The sequence below is a fragment of the Schistocerca nitens genome, chromosome 6 (assembly GCF_023898315.1).
Source record: "Schistocerca nitens isolate TAMUIC-IGC-003100 chromosome 6, iqSchNite1.1, whole genome shotgun sequence".
In the NCBI taxonomy this organism is placed as follows: Eukaryota; Metazoa; Arthropoda; class Insecta; order Orthoptera; family Acrididae; genus Schistocerca; species Schistocerca nitens.
Window position 1 is genome coordinate 645,524,755 of NC_064619.1, and position 17,156 is coordinate 645,541,910.

A 17,156-nucleotide genomic window follows, 5' to 3' on the forward strand; every position below is an offset into this window, starting at 1 on the left:
TTACAAGCAAGTCACAAAAAGAAAATTTTATTTTCGACATGGGTATACAGGATGAAAGGTGGCAATACTGTATCCAATGAATGAATAGCAACCAAGTGTTAGGGTAGTGCTCGCACTTTCTTCACAAATGGAAGTATAAACAAGCTGCTATAAATGATTCAAGCAAAGTATGCATTGTAGGTCCTATAAGTGTTAAAGAATTTAAGGTATGAAGCAAATGAAGAGAATTATATGGTGGTTATCAAGATAACAGCAGAACTTAAACGGGTGCAGTAATGTCACACAACATTACAAATAATTATTTCTATCAGGTTACCTTCCATTAGGAATGTGGGTGCACTCAGCGACTGTGATATGATTTATAAATTATAAAGCGCAGCAATCAGTCGTCCCCCTCCCCTTTTTTTTGTTTTTTTTTTTTTGTCAAATCGAGATTTCGGCTAGTGCCTTGCCACTATCACTGCACTATTATCAAGTCTCAATGCATTTCAGTTCCTTGTTGTTCAGGCGTCAGTCACAGTTCTTTGAATACTACTCAGTAGTATCCAAAGATCTGTGAACTGACGCCTGAACAACAAGGAACTGACGCATTCAGACTAGAAAATAGTGCATTGATAATGGCAGGCACTAGCCGAAATCTGGATTTGCCAAAGAAAACCTGAAAAAAAAAACAAAAAAAAAACAAAAAAGACAACTGATTGCTGCACTTTATAATTTATAAATTATTTCTATATTTCTACAGTTAGCAATTTTTTCTTTTACTTTTAGTAACGTGAAATGGTGTTCAATTTAGAATATCTGCTGACAGACTGTTCTCATCCAACCGTTTTCTTCTTTTTCTTAAAAACATCAAATATGATGCAGAGCTGTTGAAAGGCACATGAACAACATCGAGAACTTTTAGAGCAGACTTTTCCAACACTGCCCCAAACTGACCCTTTTCATGTTCATGAGCAAGTGCAGGTAGTGTAGGCTAATCCCTAAGTTCCCAATCTTGTTTGCTTGGCTTTAGGTGACTCAGCACCTCTACTATTCAGTGAGTTGTTACCTTTATACCTTACATTATTTACATTTAACCAGACTTTTCATTACCCTGTATAGTAGGCATTGAAGGGGTGAACAAGTTATTTGTCAGTTCTGAATGCTTGATACTGCCAGATGAATTGCAGAAAAGAAATGCATGATTGATACAACATTGACTATTCATATATCATTCTTGTGTTCGGTCACATTCAATGAATTTGAATTGTGCAGTAAATAAAATTCAAGAATTGCAAAAAAAAAAAAAAAGCATGCCAAATTCAGATTGCTTGTCATTGGGAGCTCCAATGTTAGGCACATGATGGAGCCCCTTTGGGATATGGCAGCTAAGGACAGGAAGAAAAGCAATGTGTACTCCGTGTGCACACTGGAGGGGGGGGGGGGGGGGAGTCATCCAAGATGTGGAAAGGATCCTTCTGGATGCCATGAAGGGCACAGGGTGCAGCCAACTGCAGGTGGTGGCTCATGTTGGCACTAATGATGTGTGTCGCTATGGATTGGAAGAGATCCTCTCTGGTTTCCGGCAGCTATCTGAGTTGGTGAAGATTGCCAGTCTTGCTAGCGAGATGAAGGCAGAGCTCACCATCTACAGCATCATTGACAGGACCGATTGTGGACCTTTGGTACATAACCAAGTGGAGGGTCTGAATCAGAAGCTCAGATGGTTCTGCGACCATTTAGGCTGCAGATTCCTCGACTTGCACCATAGGGTGGTGGGGTTTTGGGTTCCGCTAAATAGGTCAGGTGTCCACTACACACAGGAGGCAGCTACATGGATAACAGGGGCTGTGTGGCGTGGACTGGGCGGTTTTTTAGGTTAGACAGTCTCGAGAAATATCAAAAAGGGCTCCAGTCTCAAAGGGCACAGCGCAAAGAAACGATGAGCATCGACCAAGCAACAGTCGGTATTGCAGTTGTAAATTATCGTAGCTGTGCTGGAAAAGTACCAGAGCCTCAAGCACTGATAGAAAGAACTGAAGCTGAAATCGTTATAGGAACAGAAATCTGGCTAAAGCTGGAGATAAATTCTGCCGAAATTTTTACAGAGGCGCAAACTGTCTTCAGAAAGGATAGATTAAATAAAGTAGGTGGTAGTGTGTTTGTGTCTGTCAGTAGATGAGCATCGACCAAGCAACAGTCGGTATTGCAGTTGTAAATTATCATAGATGTGCTGGAAAAGTACCAGAGCTTCAAGCACTGATAGAAAGAACTGAAGCTGAAATCGTTATAGGAACAGAAATCTGGCTAAAGCTGGAGATAAATTCTGCCGAAATTTTTACAGAGGCGCAAACCGTGTACAGAAAGGATAGATTAAATAAAGTATGTGGTGGTGTGTTTGTGTCTGTCAGTAGTAGTTTATCTTGTAGTGAAGCTGAAATAGATAGTTCCTGCGAATTACTATGGGTAGGGGTTATACTCAACAGCTGTACCAAAATAATAACTGACTCCTTCTACCGACCCCCCGACTCAGATGACATAATAGCTGAACGGTTCAAAGAAAACTTGAATCTCATTACAAATAAGTACCCCACTCATACACTTATATTTGATGGAGACTTCAATCTACCCTCGATTTGTTGGCGAAAATACATGTTCGAAGCCGGTGGAAGACAGTAAACATCTTCCGAAATTGTACTAAATGCTTTCTCTGAGAATTACTTTGAACAGTTAGTTCATGAGCCCACACAAATTGTAAACGCTTGCGAAAACACACTTGACCTCTTAGCCACAAATAATCCTGATATAATAAAGAGTGTCATGAGGGATACAGGGATTAGTGAACACAAGGTCATTGTAGGGAGGCTTAAAACCATATCAATCAAAACCACTAAAAATAAACACAAAATATATCTATTTAAAACAGCAGATAAAAATTCGCTTGATGCCTTCCTAAGAGAGTCTCCATTCCTTCCAAGCAAATTATGTAAGTGTAGACCAGATATGGCTCAAATTCAAAGATACAGTATCGACAGCAACAGGCAGATTCACACTGCGTAAGTTAATAAGAGACGGGACTGATCCACCATGGTACATAAAACACGTCAGAACAATGTTACAGAAGCAACGAAAAAAGCATGCCAAATTCAGAAGAATGCAAAATCCCCAAGATTGGCTAAGTTTCACGGAAGCTTGAAATTTAGTGCGGACGTCGGTGTGAGATGCTTTTAATAGTTTTCACAATGAAACATTGCCTCAAAATATGGTAGAAAACCCAAAGAGATTCTGGTTGTATGTAAAATACACCAGTGGCAAAAAACAGTCAACATTGTCACTGCTCGATAGTGATGGAAATGTTACCAATGATGGTGTCACTAAAGCGGAGTTATAAAATACAGTTTTCTGTAATTCCTTCATCAAAGAAGATGAAGTAAATATTCCAGAATTCAAAACCAGAACAGCTGTTAGCATGAGTGACATAAAAGTAGATATTTAGGTGTTGCGAAACAACTCAAATCACTTAAGAAAGTTCCAGATGGTATGCCAATCAGGTTCCTTTCAGAGTATGCAGACACAATAGTGCCTTTCTTAGCAATCATATACAACCACTCACTTGACAAAAGATCTGTTCCTAAAGACTGGGAAGTAACACAGGTCAGACCAATATTCAAGAAAGGAAATAGGAGTAACCCATTGAATTACAGACCCATATCACTGACCTCAATTTGCAGTAGGATTTTGGAGCATATACTGTACTCGAACATTATGAATCACATTGAAGAAAATGACTTATTGATACATAACCAACACGTATTCAGAAAATATCATTCTTCTGCAACACAACTAGCTCTTTATTCCCATGAAGTAATGAGTGCTGGCGACAAAGGATCTCAAATCGATTCCATATTCCTAGATTTCCAGAAGGCTTTTGATACTGTTCCTCACAAGCAATTATTAATCAAATTGATTGCATATGGAGTATCATCTCAGTTGTATGACTGGATTCATGATTTCCTCTCAGAGAGGTCACAGTTCATAGTGATAGATGGTAAACCATCGAGCAGAACAGAAGTGATATCTGGTGTTCTGCAAGGTAGTGTTATAGGCCCTCTGCTATTCCTGATTTACATAAATGATCTAGGTGATAATCTGAGCAACGCCTTTAGATTGTTTTCAGATGACGCTGTAATTTACTGTCTAGTAAAATCATCAGACGTTCAATTCCAATTACAAAATTGTCTACAGAGATTTTCTGTATGGTGCGAAAATGGCAATTGTTACTAAACAAAGAAAAGTGTGAGGTCACCACATAGGTACTAAAAGAAATCCAATAAATTTTGGGTATACGATTAATCACACAAATCTAAGGGCTGTCAATTCGACTAAATAACTAGGAATTACTATTACGAGCAACTTAAATTGGAAAGACCACATAGACAATATTGTGGAGAAGGCGAAACAAAGATTTCCCTTTGTTGGCAGAACACTTAGAAGATACGACAAACCCACTAAAGAGACAGCCTACTTTACACTTGTCCGTCCTCTGCTGGAATATTGGTGCGCGGTATGGGATCCTTGCCAGGTAGGATTGACGGAGGACATCGAAAAATGCAAAGAAGGGCAGCTCCATTCGTGTTATCGTGGAATAGGGGTAAGAGTGTCACTAACATGATACGCGAGTTGGGGTGGCAGTCACTGAAACAAAGGCAGTTTTCTTTGCGGCGAGATCTATTTATGAAATTTCAATCACCAACTTTCTCTTCCGAATCCAAAAATATTTTGTTGACACCCACCTACATAGGGAGAAATGATAATCACAATAAAATAAGGGAAATCAGGGCTCGAATGGAAAGATTTAGGTGTTCATTTTTCCCACACACCATTCGAGAGAGGAACGGTACAGAAGTAGTATGAAAATGGTTCAATGAACCCTCTGCTAGGCTCTTAAGTCTGAATGTAGATGTAGATGTTTAGCTGTACAGACTTTCCACCATACACTCCTAGAGTGGCAGGCAGAATCGGCCATATATTACGCAAACAAGACTATTTATAAATTGACAAAGAAGGTCAAAGAGTGCCTCAGATTGGAAAAGGATAATAGGAACTCACTTGCAATGTTGGGAATATTCTGAATACCACGTACATGTGGAAAAGCATATGTTGGAATGACTGTAGGATCAGTCAACATCAGTATCACCAAACACAACTGGCACTGCAGGTTGGGACAGGCAGATAAATTGGCCATGATGGAGCATACATTGGGTGAGACTGAACATATATGTTATTATATATAATGAAATTTGCTGACACTGTAGTTCCTGCTGTAGAGAAGAGCTATTACAACTGCTTGTTTAGGGAAGATATAGAAATATACAAACAAGACAATAGCTCAACAAGAAAGAAGAAAGCCTCCAGATGAACAGATCCTGGATTCCTGTGCTGTAGAAAAAAAACTGTTGCAGGTAGCAAGGGCAGAACCACAGCAGAAATGAGCACAGAAAAACTCTTGGATGTTGACATGCCACATATAATCTGCAGCTGTGAGCTTGACTCCAATTGACTGCAATTGAGGGTGATGCTTTGACAATGCTATCCACTCGTGCTTGTGAAACGTTAGAAGAATTATCAAAAAAATGTTGGTCAAAGAACTCAAAACAGATGCCAACAGGCAATTTGTCAAAATTACTATTGTTTTTACACACAATATAACTGACTTGAGATGACATTAGGTCCTGTGCAAGTAGCCAAAGCAAGAGATAGAAGATGAATTGCTGGTTTGGCAGAGAGTCTTTACTATCAATAAAGAGTGTTGATTAATGTTCTTTGTGTTTACTTACTTTGTTACAACTTAAGTGCATAAGGAAATGAAAGAACATACTTAGTAATCGCTGTTTCTGCAGTTTTTATATGGAAATTATTTCTTTTCAACAAAATATGAAAGATGTAATCAGTTTGTATTCACTTCACTACATGGCAATGCACAAGTACATCAGAAGTTCACACATGGACACTTCTTCACATCATATGACTGTTCCACAACACCCAATTTTCATCAACTTGTTCTCCATTTTCTTTTCCCTTATTCAGTGTCCTCCCACCATAGTTCTTCCATTGTTACACTGTTACACTACATATCCCCATCTATTCACTCACACTGTTCACTGCACATCCTCATCAACTCATTTCCTCTTTGGAATTCCATTTGTATTCTCCATATTCTTTAGTTTCTTCATTCCCTTCACTGCTTCTCTTCCAACAATTTTTCTTCTTACCTTATTCTATGTTTCTACCCTATTTTGTCTTGTCTATGCAAGTTTGTCAAATTGTCCTTCCCTATCTCTGACTTATTTGCTGCTTTTCTTTCTTTTTGCAGATCCTCAGGATTTCAAATCTTGTTTCTTATTAGCATTCACAATTAAGTTCCCTTCCATGATGTCTTTGCTGTGTGTTCCATGACCTGAGATTCTTTAATCCTAGAAGAGCTATATTTACTTAAATTATTATTCTTTTGTGTGGTCAGATGAAGAGTCTTTGGTTCGTAACTCTCACAAGCTGCATATTGCAACTATAAATGTTTTTTTACCTATGTCTGACAATGTACAAAAGTGTAAACACTTTAGGAGTAAGGATAACAGCTTTCTGAGTAGTTAGGCACTGATTGATTCACTGTTACACAACCACTTCAAATTTCACTTGCTTTTGGACAAAGTACAAGCACACACACACACACACACACACACACACACACGTTGCCTTTACTCCTAGATTATTTACATTCTGCCCAAATTTTCCATCAATGTATAAAAGTTACCTGATAAAAATTTTTACTGTTGCCCATTCATATTGTCTTTCAGGTGTGCCGAAGCTGTATTATAGATGTAAGAAGAAGACTATAAAATGTGAAGTGCACATAAAATTGCTCATATTTTGCATATACGTTAAGGATCTATGGATTCTGCAATATAAGAAGGAAAAAGGTATATTTCATTCTCACCTGTGACGTCTCTTTCACAAGGAATTCCTACTCCCACACTATTATTTGCAAAGCACAAATATGTGCGGAAATTTTCAACATAAGATTCCAGAGTGAGAATGCTGCTTTGCCCTTTTTTCTCCACATTTTCTTCTATTGTGTCATTTTCATTCTTGATTCGCCAAGTGAAATCAACTTCTGGTGGATTTGCACTTGTAGAACATGTTAAAACCAATTTTCCATCCATTTCAGCTTGAGTGATGGCACATTCTGGCTTATCTGTAAAAATAAAAAAAAAGTGTATTTCAGACTAGTGAATACATAAAGTGTTAAAATACAAAAACTGATATATAGAACAGAGATCAATAAAATGAAATGCTAGAGAGAAATGGGGTGGGGCTGGGGAGGGGGGAATCTACAAGTATGAGCATACACCCAGGAAGAGAAGCTCTCATTTCATGCTTTATTCACAATTTCTCCTTCTTTGTGACTAACTACATTTCTTCATATCACTTCTTCAGTTTTTAGTACCTTTCAATTGTGATTTTCTCTCTTGGCTCACAGCAAACTGCTTAACTCCTCATCCTACACAAACGCGTATAATGCAATTGCAAACTACAGTATATCCCTGCTTTTATGTTCCCAAAATTAACATTTTCCTGCCATTTCCATCATTTTTTATAGCTCCCATCAAATTTCCTGTGTCCACAATGTAAATTCACACGCAGTTTTTTGTAAACATATTTATAATTTTCCCACGATTTACACTTTATGAAAAAATGTTCGTGGAAAAAAAACTGACATAAAATGATTCTGGCATGACGTTGGTCATCAAGTGGTGTTTACAAACATTATGTTGTTAAGTTTCTTGACATCAGGGTGCTCTACTTCACAGATTTAACCCAGTAAACATGTAACAGTTGGAACAATTTATGCCGTATCTCCTGCCGCTGACAATTATTGACAATAACTATACTATACGCATATATACATACATATATTGTTGATCAATTACAACAAGAACATTTTTGTGTAATTTATTTTAATTTAGGTGAATAACAAATTATAATAGAATCATCATATTAATAAACTGGTCAAAAAACTCAAGTCAACCTGTTTTGAGCTAAGAAGTATCTCTCACTGTCTTCACCTCTAGACAAGGTAGCTAAGTATTTTTTTTTTCCTTCCAATCTCTACTGTCTTCTGCAATAGTCTAATGTTAACTCTTTTGAGGCAGAGCCTGAGTCTCAATCAGGCACAAGCCTACAGCAAGAGCCTGAGTGAGATGTGGGCCCCATTTCAAAAGGATTAATAAGTGTTTATTGTCATTATTGTGCAAAAGCAAGGCTGTAGAATATTATATATGCATCTATGCTCCACATTCCAATTCAAGGTTTGTCACAGAAGGTACATTGAGTATAGCTAGCATTTCCTCCCTTTCATTTTCCATTTGTGTATAGTGTGTGAGAAGAATATCTGTCAGTAATTCTCCATATACTCATATTTTACTGTATGGTCATTCTGTGAAGCATAAGTGAGAGGAAGTGATATGTTGCTTCACTCTTCTATGAAAGTACACCCACAAATTATTAAGTGTAAACCTCTCTGTGATGCCTGACTCTTAGGATCTTCTTTATCTTGCTGAGAGGGAGGTGAGTTTCACAAGATCTCAGTATGTGGAACCTACATTGATTCAAACAGAGGAGATTTTTGGTCTCATATCAGGCCATAAAATGTGAGCATATAATGTGTTCCCTTAATTCCACAAGAGGTAGTAATTAGTGTTGTTGGCCTAAAGCTAAGTGCATCTCTCTGCAAAATTTCTTGAAACAAGGATGGACATTTAGAGTCTTAATTATGTATCTACAAAACTGCCCATTTGACGTATTTGCTTAAAACCAACAAATACAGTGATGAAACATTGGAACTCATATATTTAACCATCCTGGAGATAGCATTCAGTTAATGCTGCATATTAATGACCTTGTGGACAATATTAATAGTAACCTCACACTTTTTGCAGATGATGCAGTTATCTATAACGAAGTACTGTCTGAAAGAAGCTGCATGAATATTCAGTCAGATCTTCAAAGCTTGGCAACTTGCTTTAAATTTTCAGAAAAGTAAAACTGTGCACTTCACAAAACGAAAAACTGTAGTATCCTTTGACTATAATATCAATGAGTCAGTTGCAATCGGACAGTTCATACAAATACCTGGGTGTAACACTTTGTAGGAATATGAAATGAAATGATTACATAGGCTCTGTCATGTGTAAGGAAGGTGGCAAACTTTGGTTCATTGGTAGAATACTGGGAAGACTCCTGCAGGAGCTGACTTAACAAGAAGAGCAGAACAAATGAAGTCATCAGCACCCAATGGTGACACCTGTCCTCTGCAGACAGTCGTCTCTTCTGGTGAGGAGATCCTGGTGTTGGAAAGTAGCTGCTGGCTAGTAGATTCTCATAAACACCACCCCAAATCAGACCCTCACTATCAGATGTTCTCAGATGTTCGCTGGCATACTTTATACTTGACCATATCATGATGCGTACACGATGCCGAAAACCACTGTTCTTCATCAGCCATTAATGTCAAGGTGAAGACTACTGCAGTGCCAGATGAAGCATCCAATCACCTTCCAAGGATGTCATCTCCAGTGGCAGCAGGTGTCTGCCTGAGCTGGGAACCATATATATGGGAACTTGGCTCTTTCTCACCACTGGATCACCTGCCAGTGTCTATCTTCTGCTGGTGACCACCTCCCTCGTGGATCATATCTTAGAGCTTGGGCTAGGGCTTCCCAGTCTCTCTGTTGCTGCACAGCAGCTTCTGAGGGCCTTTATTGCTGCTGACCATTGCCAGTGCGGGCATATGACTTTGACTTGATCCATGTTGAATGTTACAGTGTAACACCATCGTCTCTGGTGTGTTAAGGGTGCCACGAGCCAGTCAGGCTGCCAGATGCTATGTCTGATACACTCTGGCAGCAGTTTCACTGATACCACCATCCATCATTGCTATGCTTGTTGTTCTGACTCCGAAAGATGGCAGTTGCTGACCAGGGTGTTTGGCACACTGGCAGCCATCAATATCGTTGAGAGGCAATAACCTCCCACCTGCCACAATCCTGTCTCTGTATCAAAATGAATAAAAGACAGTTGTAAAAATTAATGTTTCATTGATGACTTGGCAAGCAGTTCCAGTAACCACCACTTATACAACCCATGTCCAAGCAAGGAAGCAGCATCATTTCCTGACGTACAAATGGCCAATCCTATGCTAATACATGGGTCAACTACTGGCCGAAACATTTTGCTACCAAAAGTATTTGCTGCAGCGTGGACAACCACCATCCAGGTAAAGCAACCAACTTCAGACACACCAACTTTCTGGTGTCAGAAGTGTCTGCAGCATCGACTGCTGCCATTCATCAAGAGGAAGCACCAAGTGCGACATAATCACCAACTCTGTGCTACATGTTTTTCTATTTTTGGGGTTTCCTATGTTCTTGGGCATGGGAATGGTGGTGAGATTTGTGCATAAAAATCTTCAGATGCATTGTATGAAACTGGAAGGACCTGTAGATGTGTCTTAGTATAAGGAAAACTATATGGAACACTAGTTTTGGCCAGAGAGATGCCAGCAGTGTAATTTAGTGGGCCACAAGTTTCCTTGTACACAGTCAGTACCAGCTAAAAACAGTACTTGGCGATGTAATGGGCACGAGACACATTGTTGTACTGATTTGATGTGCTTGGTTATTTGTCATAAATATTGAAGGTATTTCTTTTGTTGTATGTCTGAATGCTTGTACTGGTTATCATTGAATTTTTGCATACTTCAAGTGTATTGTGTTTCAGTGGATGGGATCTGCACAAATGCTAGGATGAGAAACACAAGCTTTGATCATTATGAAGCAGCTGAATCTTTGGTGAAACAAGTGGCTAAGCTGGACGAAAGTAATTCTACTTCGTAAAGGCAGGTGGATGCTCTGTCAGTAAGCAACATGGGTAGACAGAGTGAACTTGCTGGGGTAGTAGAAACAAAAGCTTCAATCAGAATATCCACGCTTACCTTGAATTCAGCCACTGCTAGTCTGGCGACACCATTTTCAGGAAACAACTAAGGATGTAGTAGCATTTATTGATAACTTGGATGCTGCCATGAGGCTGAGTGATTGGATGCATGAAGTACAGTTGCACATGGACATACCACAGTTAATGGATGAGGCAAAGACATACACAGCATACCATGAAGGGTTGAATGAAACACATACATTTCGGCAACTCAAAAATGGGCTCATTCATCACTACAATAAATGGAACAGTACCATATTCTTTAGGGAGCAACTCAATGAAATATCCTAAAAATGGAATGAAAAAGTGGAAACATTCTTGGACAGGGTCAGGAAAGCAATGCACAAACTTATGAGTTAATGCAGAACAAGGTTGCAGAACATAGAATGCTAGATTTTTTTTTGAGGTTGACTTCATCTGATATGACAAGGACAGATCATACGTAAAACTTGAAGGATCTTGGTGCTGTTATTATTGTTGCTATACAGCTGGAAGAGATGGATATAGCAACACAGGTGCAGAATAAATGGAGCGTTTTCTCCTAAGAACTAATATGTTATAGGTGTGGATGTGTGAGGCACTTTTGAAAGCAATACTGCCAACCACAGAAGTGCTGTGAGGGTGTAGTGGTAGGACACCGCATGTGGGATTGTAGGAATAAGAAACAGGGTGGAAGTTCATTAGACATTAAGATGAATTCTGCAACTGGGGCTTTTGCAGTGAAATTCATGCTATAAAGACATGTGCAGAAGCAGAATGTTGCTTATTTGGCATGGTGAATGGTACAGAACATTGATTTTTAATGGACACAGGAGTCCATGTATGCTACCCTTTTAGGTAGGACACAGAGGCTCATTTATCCTACCCTCCTGGGCAGAAAGAGTGAATTCCTTACAATATAGATTATGTGGAGTAAGGGACAATGAAGTGGCATCATTGAGGTCAATATTGTTCAATTTTTATATGGGGCAAGAAATTTTTGAGAGCATATGAAAGTGTTGACGTTTGTCAGTGAGGGGTACTGTACAATCGTGTAGCTGGTTTCTTGAATAAGCATCATGCAAAAATTGATTTTTCTTAGCACATTGTTGAACTTGGTGGAACATTGCTCTCACTGGAAGAGACAGCTGCAAATGATATATTGACACAAGGTTCTCTTAGCATGAAATTGGAACTGATAAAAATGCATACAGAATCATTAAGGCCCATTTGCACTATAAACTGTTAAAAGGCACAGGAAAATTGCTCTTGATAAATGTAGGTACTCACCTCCTGAGTGATACTTACACATTATAGAGCCATTGAAACACAGTGGCAATTTGGATGGATCACACTGGTTTATACACAGGAGTGTGGCACAAGTGCAGGGAGTGAATGGAGAATACTTGATTCCGGCTAGTGTGGATAATTTTGGCGCTGACAGAGTGGTTTAGCCAAAAGTATTATTAATTTCCATACTAGATGACCTGGACGAGGATGATTTAGACATGTAAAGTGGACCTCTGCTTTAAGCAAACAATTAATGCACCTGTATTATGCAAAAAAGTGAATCAGATGGAATGGTAAGGTAGGGTAGCTATAGAAATGCTATTGACACAGTTCACAGATTTGTTCAGTCCTTATGGACCCTCACTAGCAACACCAATGATGCAACACAGGATCCTGATGGGGGGATAATCCTCCTGTCTATAAGAACCCATACAGAATACCTTTTCTCCTGCAACCAATAATGGAGGAGTTCATCAATCAACAACTAAATGATGGCTTTACTGAAGAGTGTGATAGTCCCTGGGGAGCACCTGTTGTCATCATGCCCAAAATAGCAATGTGGGATGAGGAAATACAGGTTCTGTTGTGACTACCATTGTTTAAATGCCAGAATTGTGATGGATGCATATCCGATACCAAATATTCAGGAAAGATTGGAGAACTTGGGTCAATGGAAGTATTTTTCAACAATGGATCTCAAAAATGATTAGTACCACTTTGAAGTAGTGCTAGAGAACCAGCTGAAGATCACATTTACCATACCATGTGGTCATTACTAATATTAGTGGGTATCTTTTGGACTTAAGAATGTACTGGCCACATTCAGTGATTATGAGACAGCATGTCAGCGGTATTAAAAACAGGTCAGTGTATGGTCTACGTAGGTGATATTATTGTTTTTTCTAGGTACGTGAAGGGGCACAGGCTACAGCTTGAAGGAGCGTTTAAGAGGTACATTTAGGGTGCTTAACATTAAGTATTAAAAAATGTCACTTTGCTACGGTAGAAGTCTAATCTGTTTATTTAGCCATGACCGAGTAAGCACCAATCTAAGATTGGTATGTACAGTCTCAGATTTCTTGCTGCTGCAAAATGTGAACATTTGCAGTCATTTTAAGGTTACACAATTATTATAGAAAATTTGTCAAGTGTTTGCTGATGTTGGTAGACCATTAACAAATTTGTTAAAGGATGCAAAATTTCAGTGAACAGCTGACTGTCAATCTGATTTGAGGGGCTGAAATAGGCACTAACAGCTAGACCTATGTTAGTATTTCTGAATTACGGAAAAGAGTTTATTCTGCCTTTTGGTATGAGCAACCAGTCAGTGGGATATGTTCTAAATCAGGAAGTAGATGGTAATGACCACCCAGCAGCATGTTAAGCAAAACACTTAAATGAACTGCAGCAGAATTACTCAACTACTGAAAGAGGTACTGATGTTAATTTACAATATTACTTACTTTCATTGTCAGCTGTACGGCACTAAATTCAAAGTTGTAATTATCTATGCAGTATTAAAGTGGCTATTAGGACTGAAATATCCTTCAAGTAGATTGACTCGGTGGGCACTAAAATTACTCACATTTTATTTGTAGGTAATGCACAAATCTGACAGGAAGCATGGCAATTCAGATGGTCTGAGCATGAAAACTGGGGTTAAAAGCACTTGGTTGAAGCCATGTGGAGTGGCAGAAGATGCAGTTCGCTGATGCAGACTGCCACGTATTCAAAATGTAAGCACAGATCATTGTTTGTGACAGGCTACTGTGTAGGATGACAAAGTCTGGGCCTTGTGTCATAGTACCTGGAGCACTGAAGGAATAAATATTAAAAGAAGCTCGTGATCACATGTTAGCAGGACATGGAGGGCATGGGACAATGGATCATAGAGTAACTGAATGGCTTTGGTGAAGAATATGAAGCAAGGACATTGACCAATATGTCAAGAATAGCATGTCATGTACACAACATGTCAATTTGAGCCGTCGATGAATACCACGTCAAAGATTGCCAGAGGTGTTTAAACTATATGAAATGAGGCATGGACATTATGGGTCCCTTTAACAGGATACCAGTGGGTAACTGCTATATATTAACTATCGTAAATCACTGTCCACATTACATTACAATGATTCACATCCTGAAACAACAAGCAAGTGCAGTAGCACATGCAATGGTGAAAAACTAATCACTGAAGCTTGGTGTCCTCGACACAAGAACTATGGGCCAAGACAAAAACTTCATATCTGAACTAATTAAGCAACTATGCCACCCACTGCAAATCTGCAAGCTTAGAACTTGTCTCTTCCACCCTCTGGCAAATGGAAGGACTGAGTGTGTTCACTGTATCATCAGTAAAATGAAAAGTTATAATGCGAATATTCGCCATAAGGACTGGGAAGCTTATCTACCCTATGTCATAGACACATACAGTGCAAAACTGCATAACAGTGTTGGGCTCTACACAAGGCGTTATACGGTAGAATTTAATTTATTAAAGCTAAGAGTGGAAAAAGTGTGGAATAAATACAAAATTTGTGAAAACATTGAAGGATGTCTGGAAGTGGGTATCAAAGAGGAATGCCAAAGACCTTGCGGAGCAGGAAGGGATGAATGCAACGTAATGTTAAGTTGCCTGAGTAAGGCGTTGGCCAAAGGGTCATGCTTGCATGTCCCTATACAGCAAACGGCACAATGCAGAAATTTAATATGCATCGAAAAGGGCCATAATAAGTCATAGAGATGACATCATCTGTGAATGTGACGTTGCAAACACCAATACGAACTTACATTATGCACACAGGATGCGTTACACATTTTAAGGTTATACTAGAAACGTTACCACAGGTATCAGTGCCATTACCTACAAAGAAGTGGGAGGTAAAACTAGAAGGTAGGAGGCAGAAGCTAGTGTGTAGGTTGTACACAAGGAGCAGTGCAGTCTCACGTTGTGTCAGTGAGTATTCAGCTGTACAAGATATATTGAACAGCTTTGTCATAAAACATGATATGGGTACAGTTTAAATTTGTGCTTATGATTTCTTGTAATAGGATTGGTAGACAGTACAGTGTGTAATTCGAGTAGGGATTTTCTGTGGTAATGGGATGCACTGTGAGATTATAAACCACATACATCCATCCTTCATAAATGAGGAGGGAAGAGAAATGGATTCCGTGCTACAAGCAGTGCTACCACAGGGGCAACTATAATGACTCTGACACACACCTCACAGCACTGGCTGGAAAAACCATTTAGAGCAGTCACTTTACCACTGAGCAATGTTCCAGCATGTTTAGCAGTACCACAATGAGCAGCATAATAGAATTATGACTATGAGACTCTCAGTTGCTGGTACCACTGTGGATTTGACTTTGTTTTGTGTAACCATGTCTACTTTGGGTGAAAAACTACCTAAGTATCAGTTGCCAACAGATTGGGCTAACCATTTAGAATTAAGGAAAAGCCAATGAACCACGTGCTTTATGCTAACAATAAGAAGAAGAGGAAAATCTTGTATTATCATGCCAAACTGTAAAACATATGTTATCATATTTGTTGTCCAAAAATGTAAACAGGTCACAATCAAGAAACTGAATTTCTTCTAGGAGAGAGGAGTGTTCCCATGACTCGGTCTGATGTAATGAACTTCTCCTGTTATGCTCAGCCAAATGTCATACAGAGGCAAGCAAGTATCAGCCTAAAGCCCCAACACTGTTTTGCAAGTAGGTATATTCAGAACAAAAGAGCACTTACTCTGGAAGCTGACAAAGTGGAAGAAGCTGGCTAACACTTCTGAAGGGTGAAGAAGGGCAATGTTACAGCTATCGGTAAGGTCCTGCAGGTGCTGGATAAAGAAGAAGAGCCGAACAAATGAAGTCATTGCCCCAGTGGCAACACCCGGCTGCTACAGCCTGCTGTCTCTGTGGGGGTACTGCTGCCCGGAGCAGAACTGACTAGTAGACTCTCATAAATACTGCCCCAAATCTGGTCCTCACTCTCAGGTGTTCTCAGATGCTCGCTGACATACTTTGTACATGACCATATCAAGGCGAGTAGGTGATGCCCAACACCACCATTCTTCATCAGCTGTTCACTTCGAGGTGAAGGCTACTGCAGTACAAGATGAAGCAACCAGTCACCTTCCAAGGACTTCAGTCCCCGCTAACAGCAGGTGTCTGCTTGACCTGGAGACTGAATGTAGACAGCACCTTCGCATTACTGCATCACCTGCCAGAGGCTATCTTCTGCTGGTGACTGCTTTCCTGGTGGATCTTGTCTCCAAGCCTGAGTTACGGCTACCCAGTGTATCTGTTGCTGTACACTGGTTTCTGAGAGCCATCATCTTTGCTGACCACTGCCCATGCAGGCATATGCATATACCTTCAACTTTGGCTAAGATGGATGTTACAGTTTAACACTGTCCTTATTGGTTTGGTATGCAGTGACCACAGGTTAGTCAGGCTGCCAGAAGCTGCATCTGATGCACTTCAATGGTAGCTTCGCTGATGCCACCACCCATCACTTATAATGTGTGCTGTGGTGGCTAGTGGGCTGGCAGTTGCTGAGCATGGTATTTGGCGTGCCGGCAGCCACCAGTCTCACTGAGGGGCAAAAGTCTTCTGCTCACTGCATTCCTTCTCACTGCATTCCTGCCTCTGTATCAAAATGAGTAAAACTCTGTAATTGCATATAGCTATGTTTCATTAAAAACTTGATAAGCAGTTACAGTCACCACCAACTCTAAAACCTACATCCAAGCAAGGAAGCAGCACCTTTTCCTGACCTACTAGTGGCTGAATCCTCCACCACAGTCGGGATCAACTCCTGGCCTCAACAAAATTCATGACATTTA

General features: G+C 39.7%; 1 protein-coding gene across 11 annotated transcripts in view; it reads right to left on the bottom strand.

Annotated features, from left to right (window-relative positions):
- The window catches only part of LOC126262390 (hemicentin-1), a 1,144,740-nt gene that overhangs the window by 166,929 nt on the left and 960,655 nt on the right, over positions 1-17,156 (bottom strand). For all 11 annotated transcript variants that reach the window (XR_007546725.1, XR_007546724.1, XR_007546726.1 and 8 more), the window contains exon 13: positions 6,974-7,231. Coding sequence is in view for 5 of the 11 variants with exons in the window: in XM_049958994.1 (XP_049814951.1) it covers positions 6,974-7,231 (258 nt within the window). In the remaining 6 variants the exon portion in view is untranslated. The remainder of the gene's footprint in view (positions 1-6,973; positions 7,232-17,156) is intronic.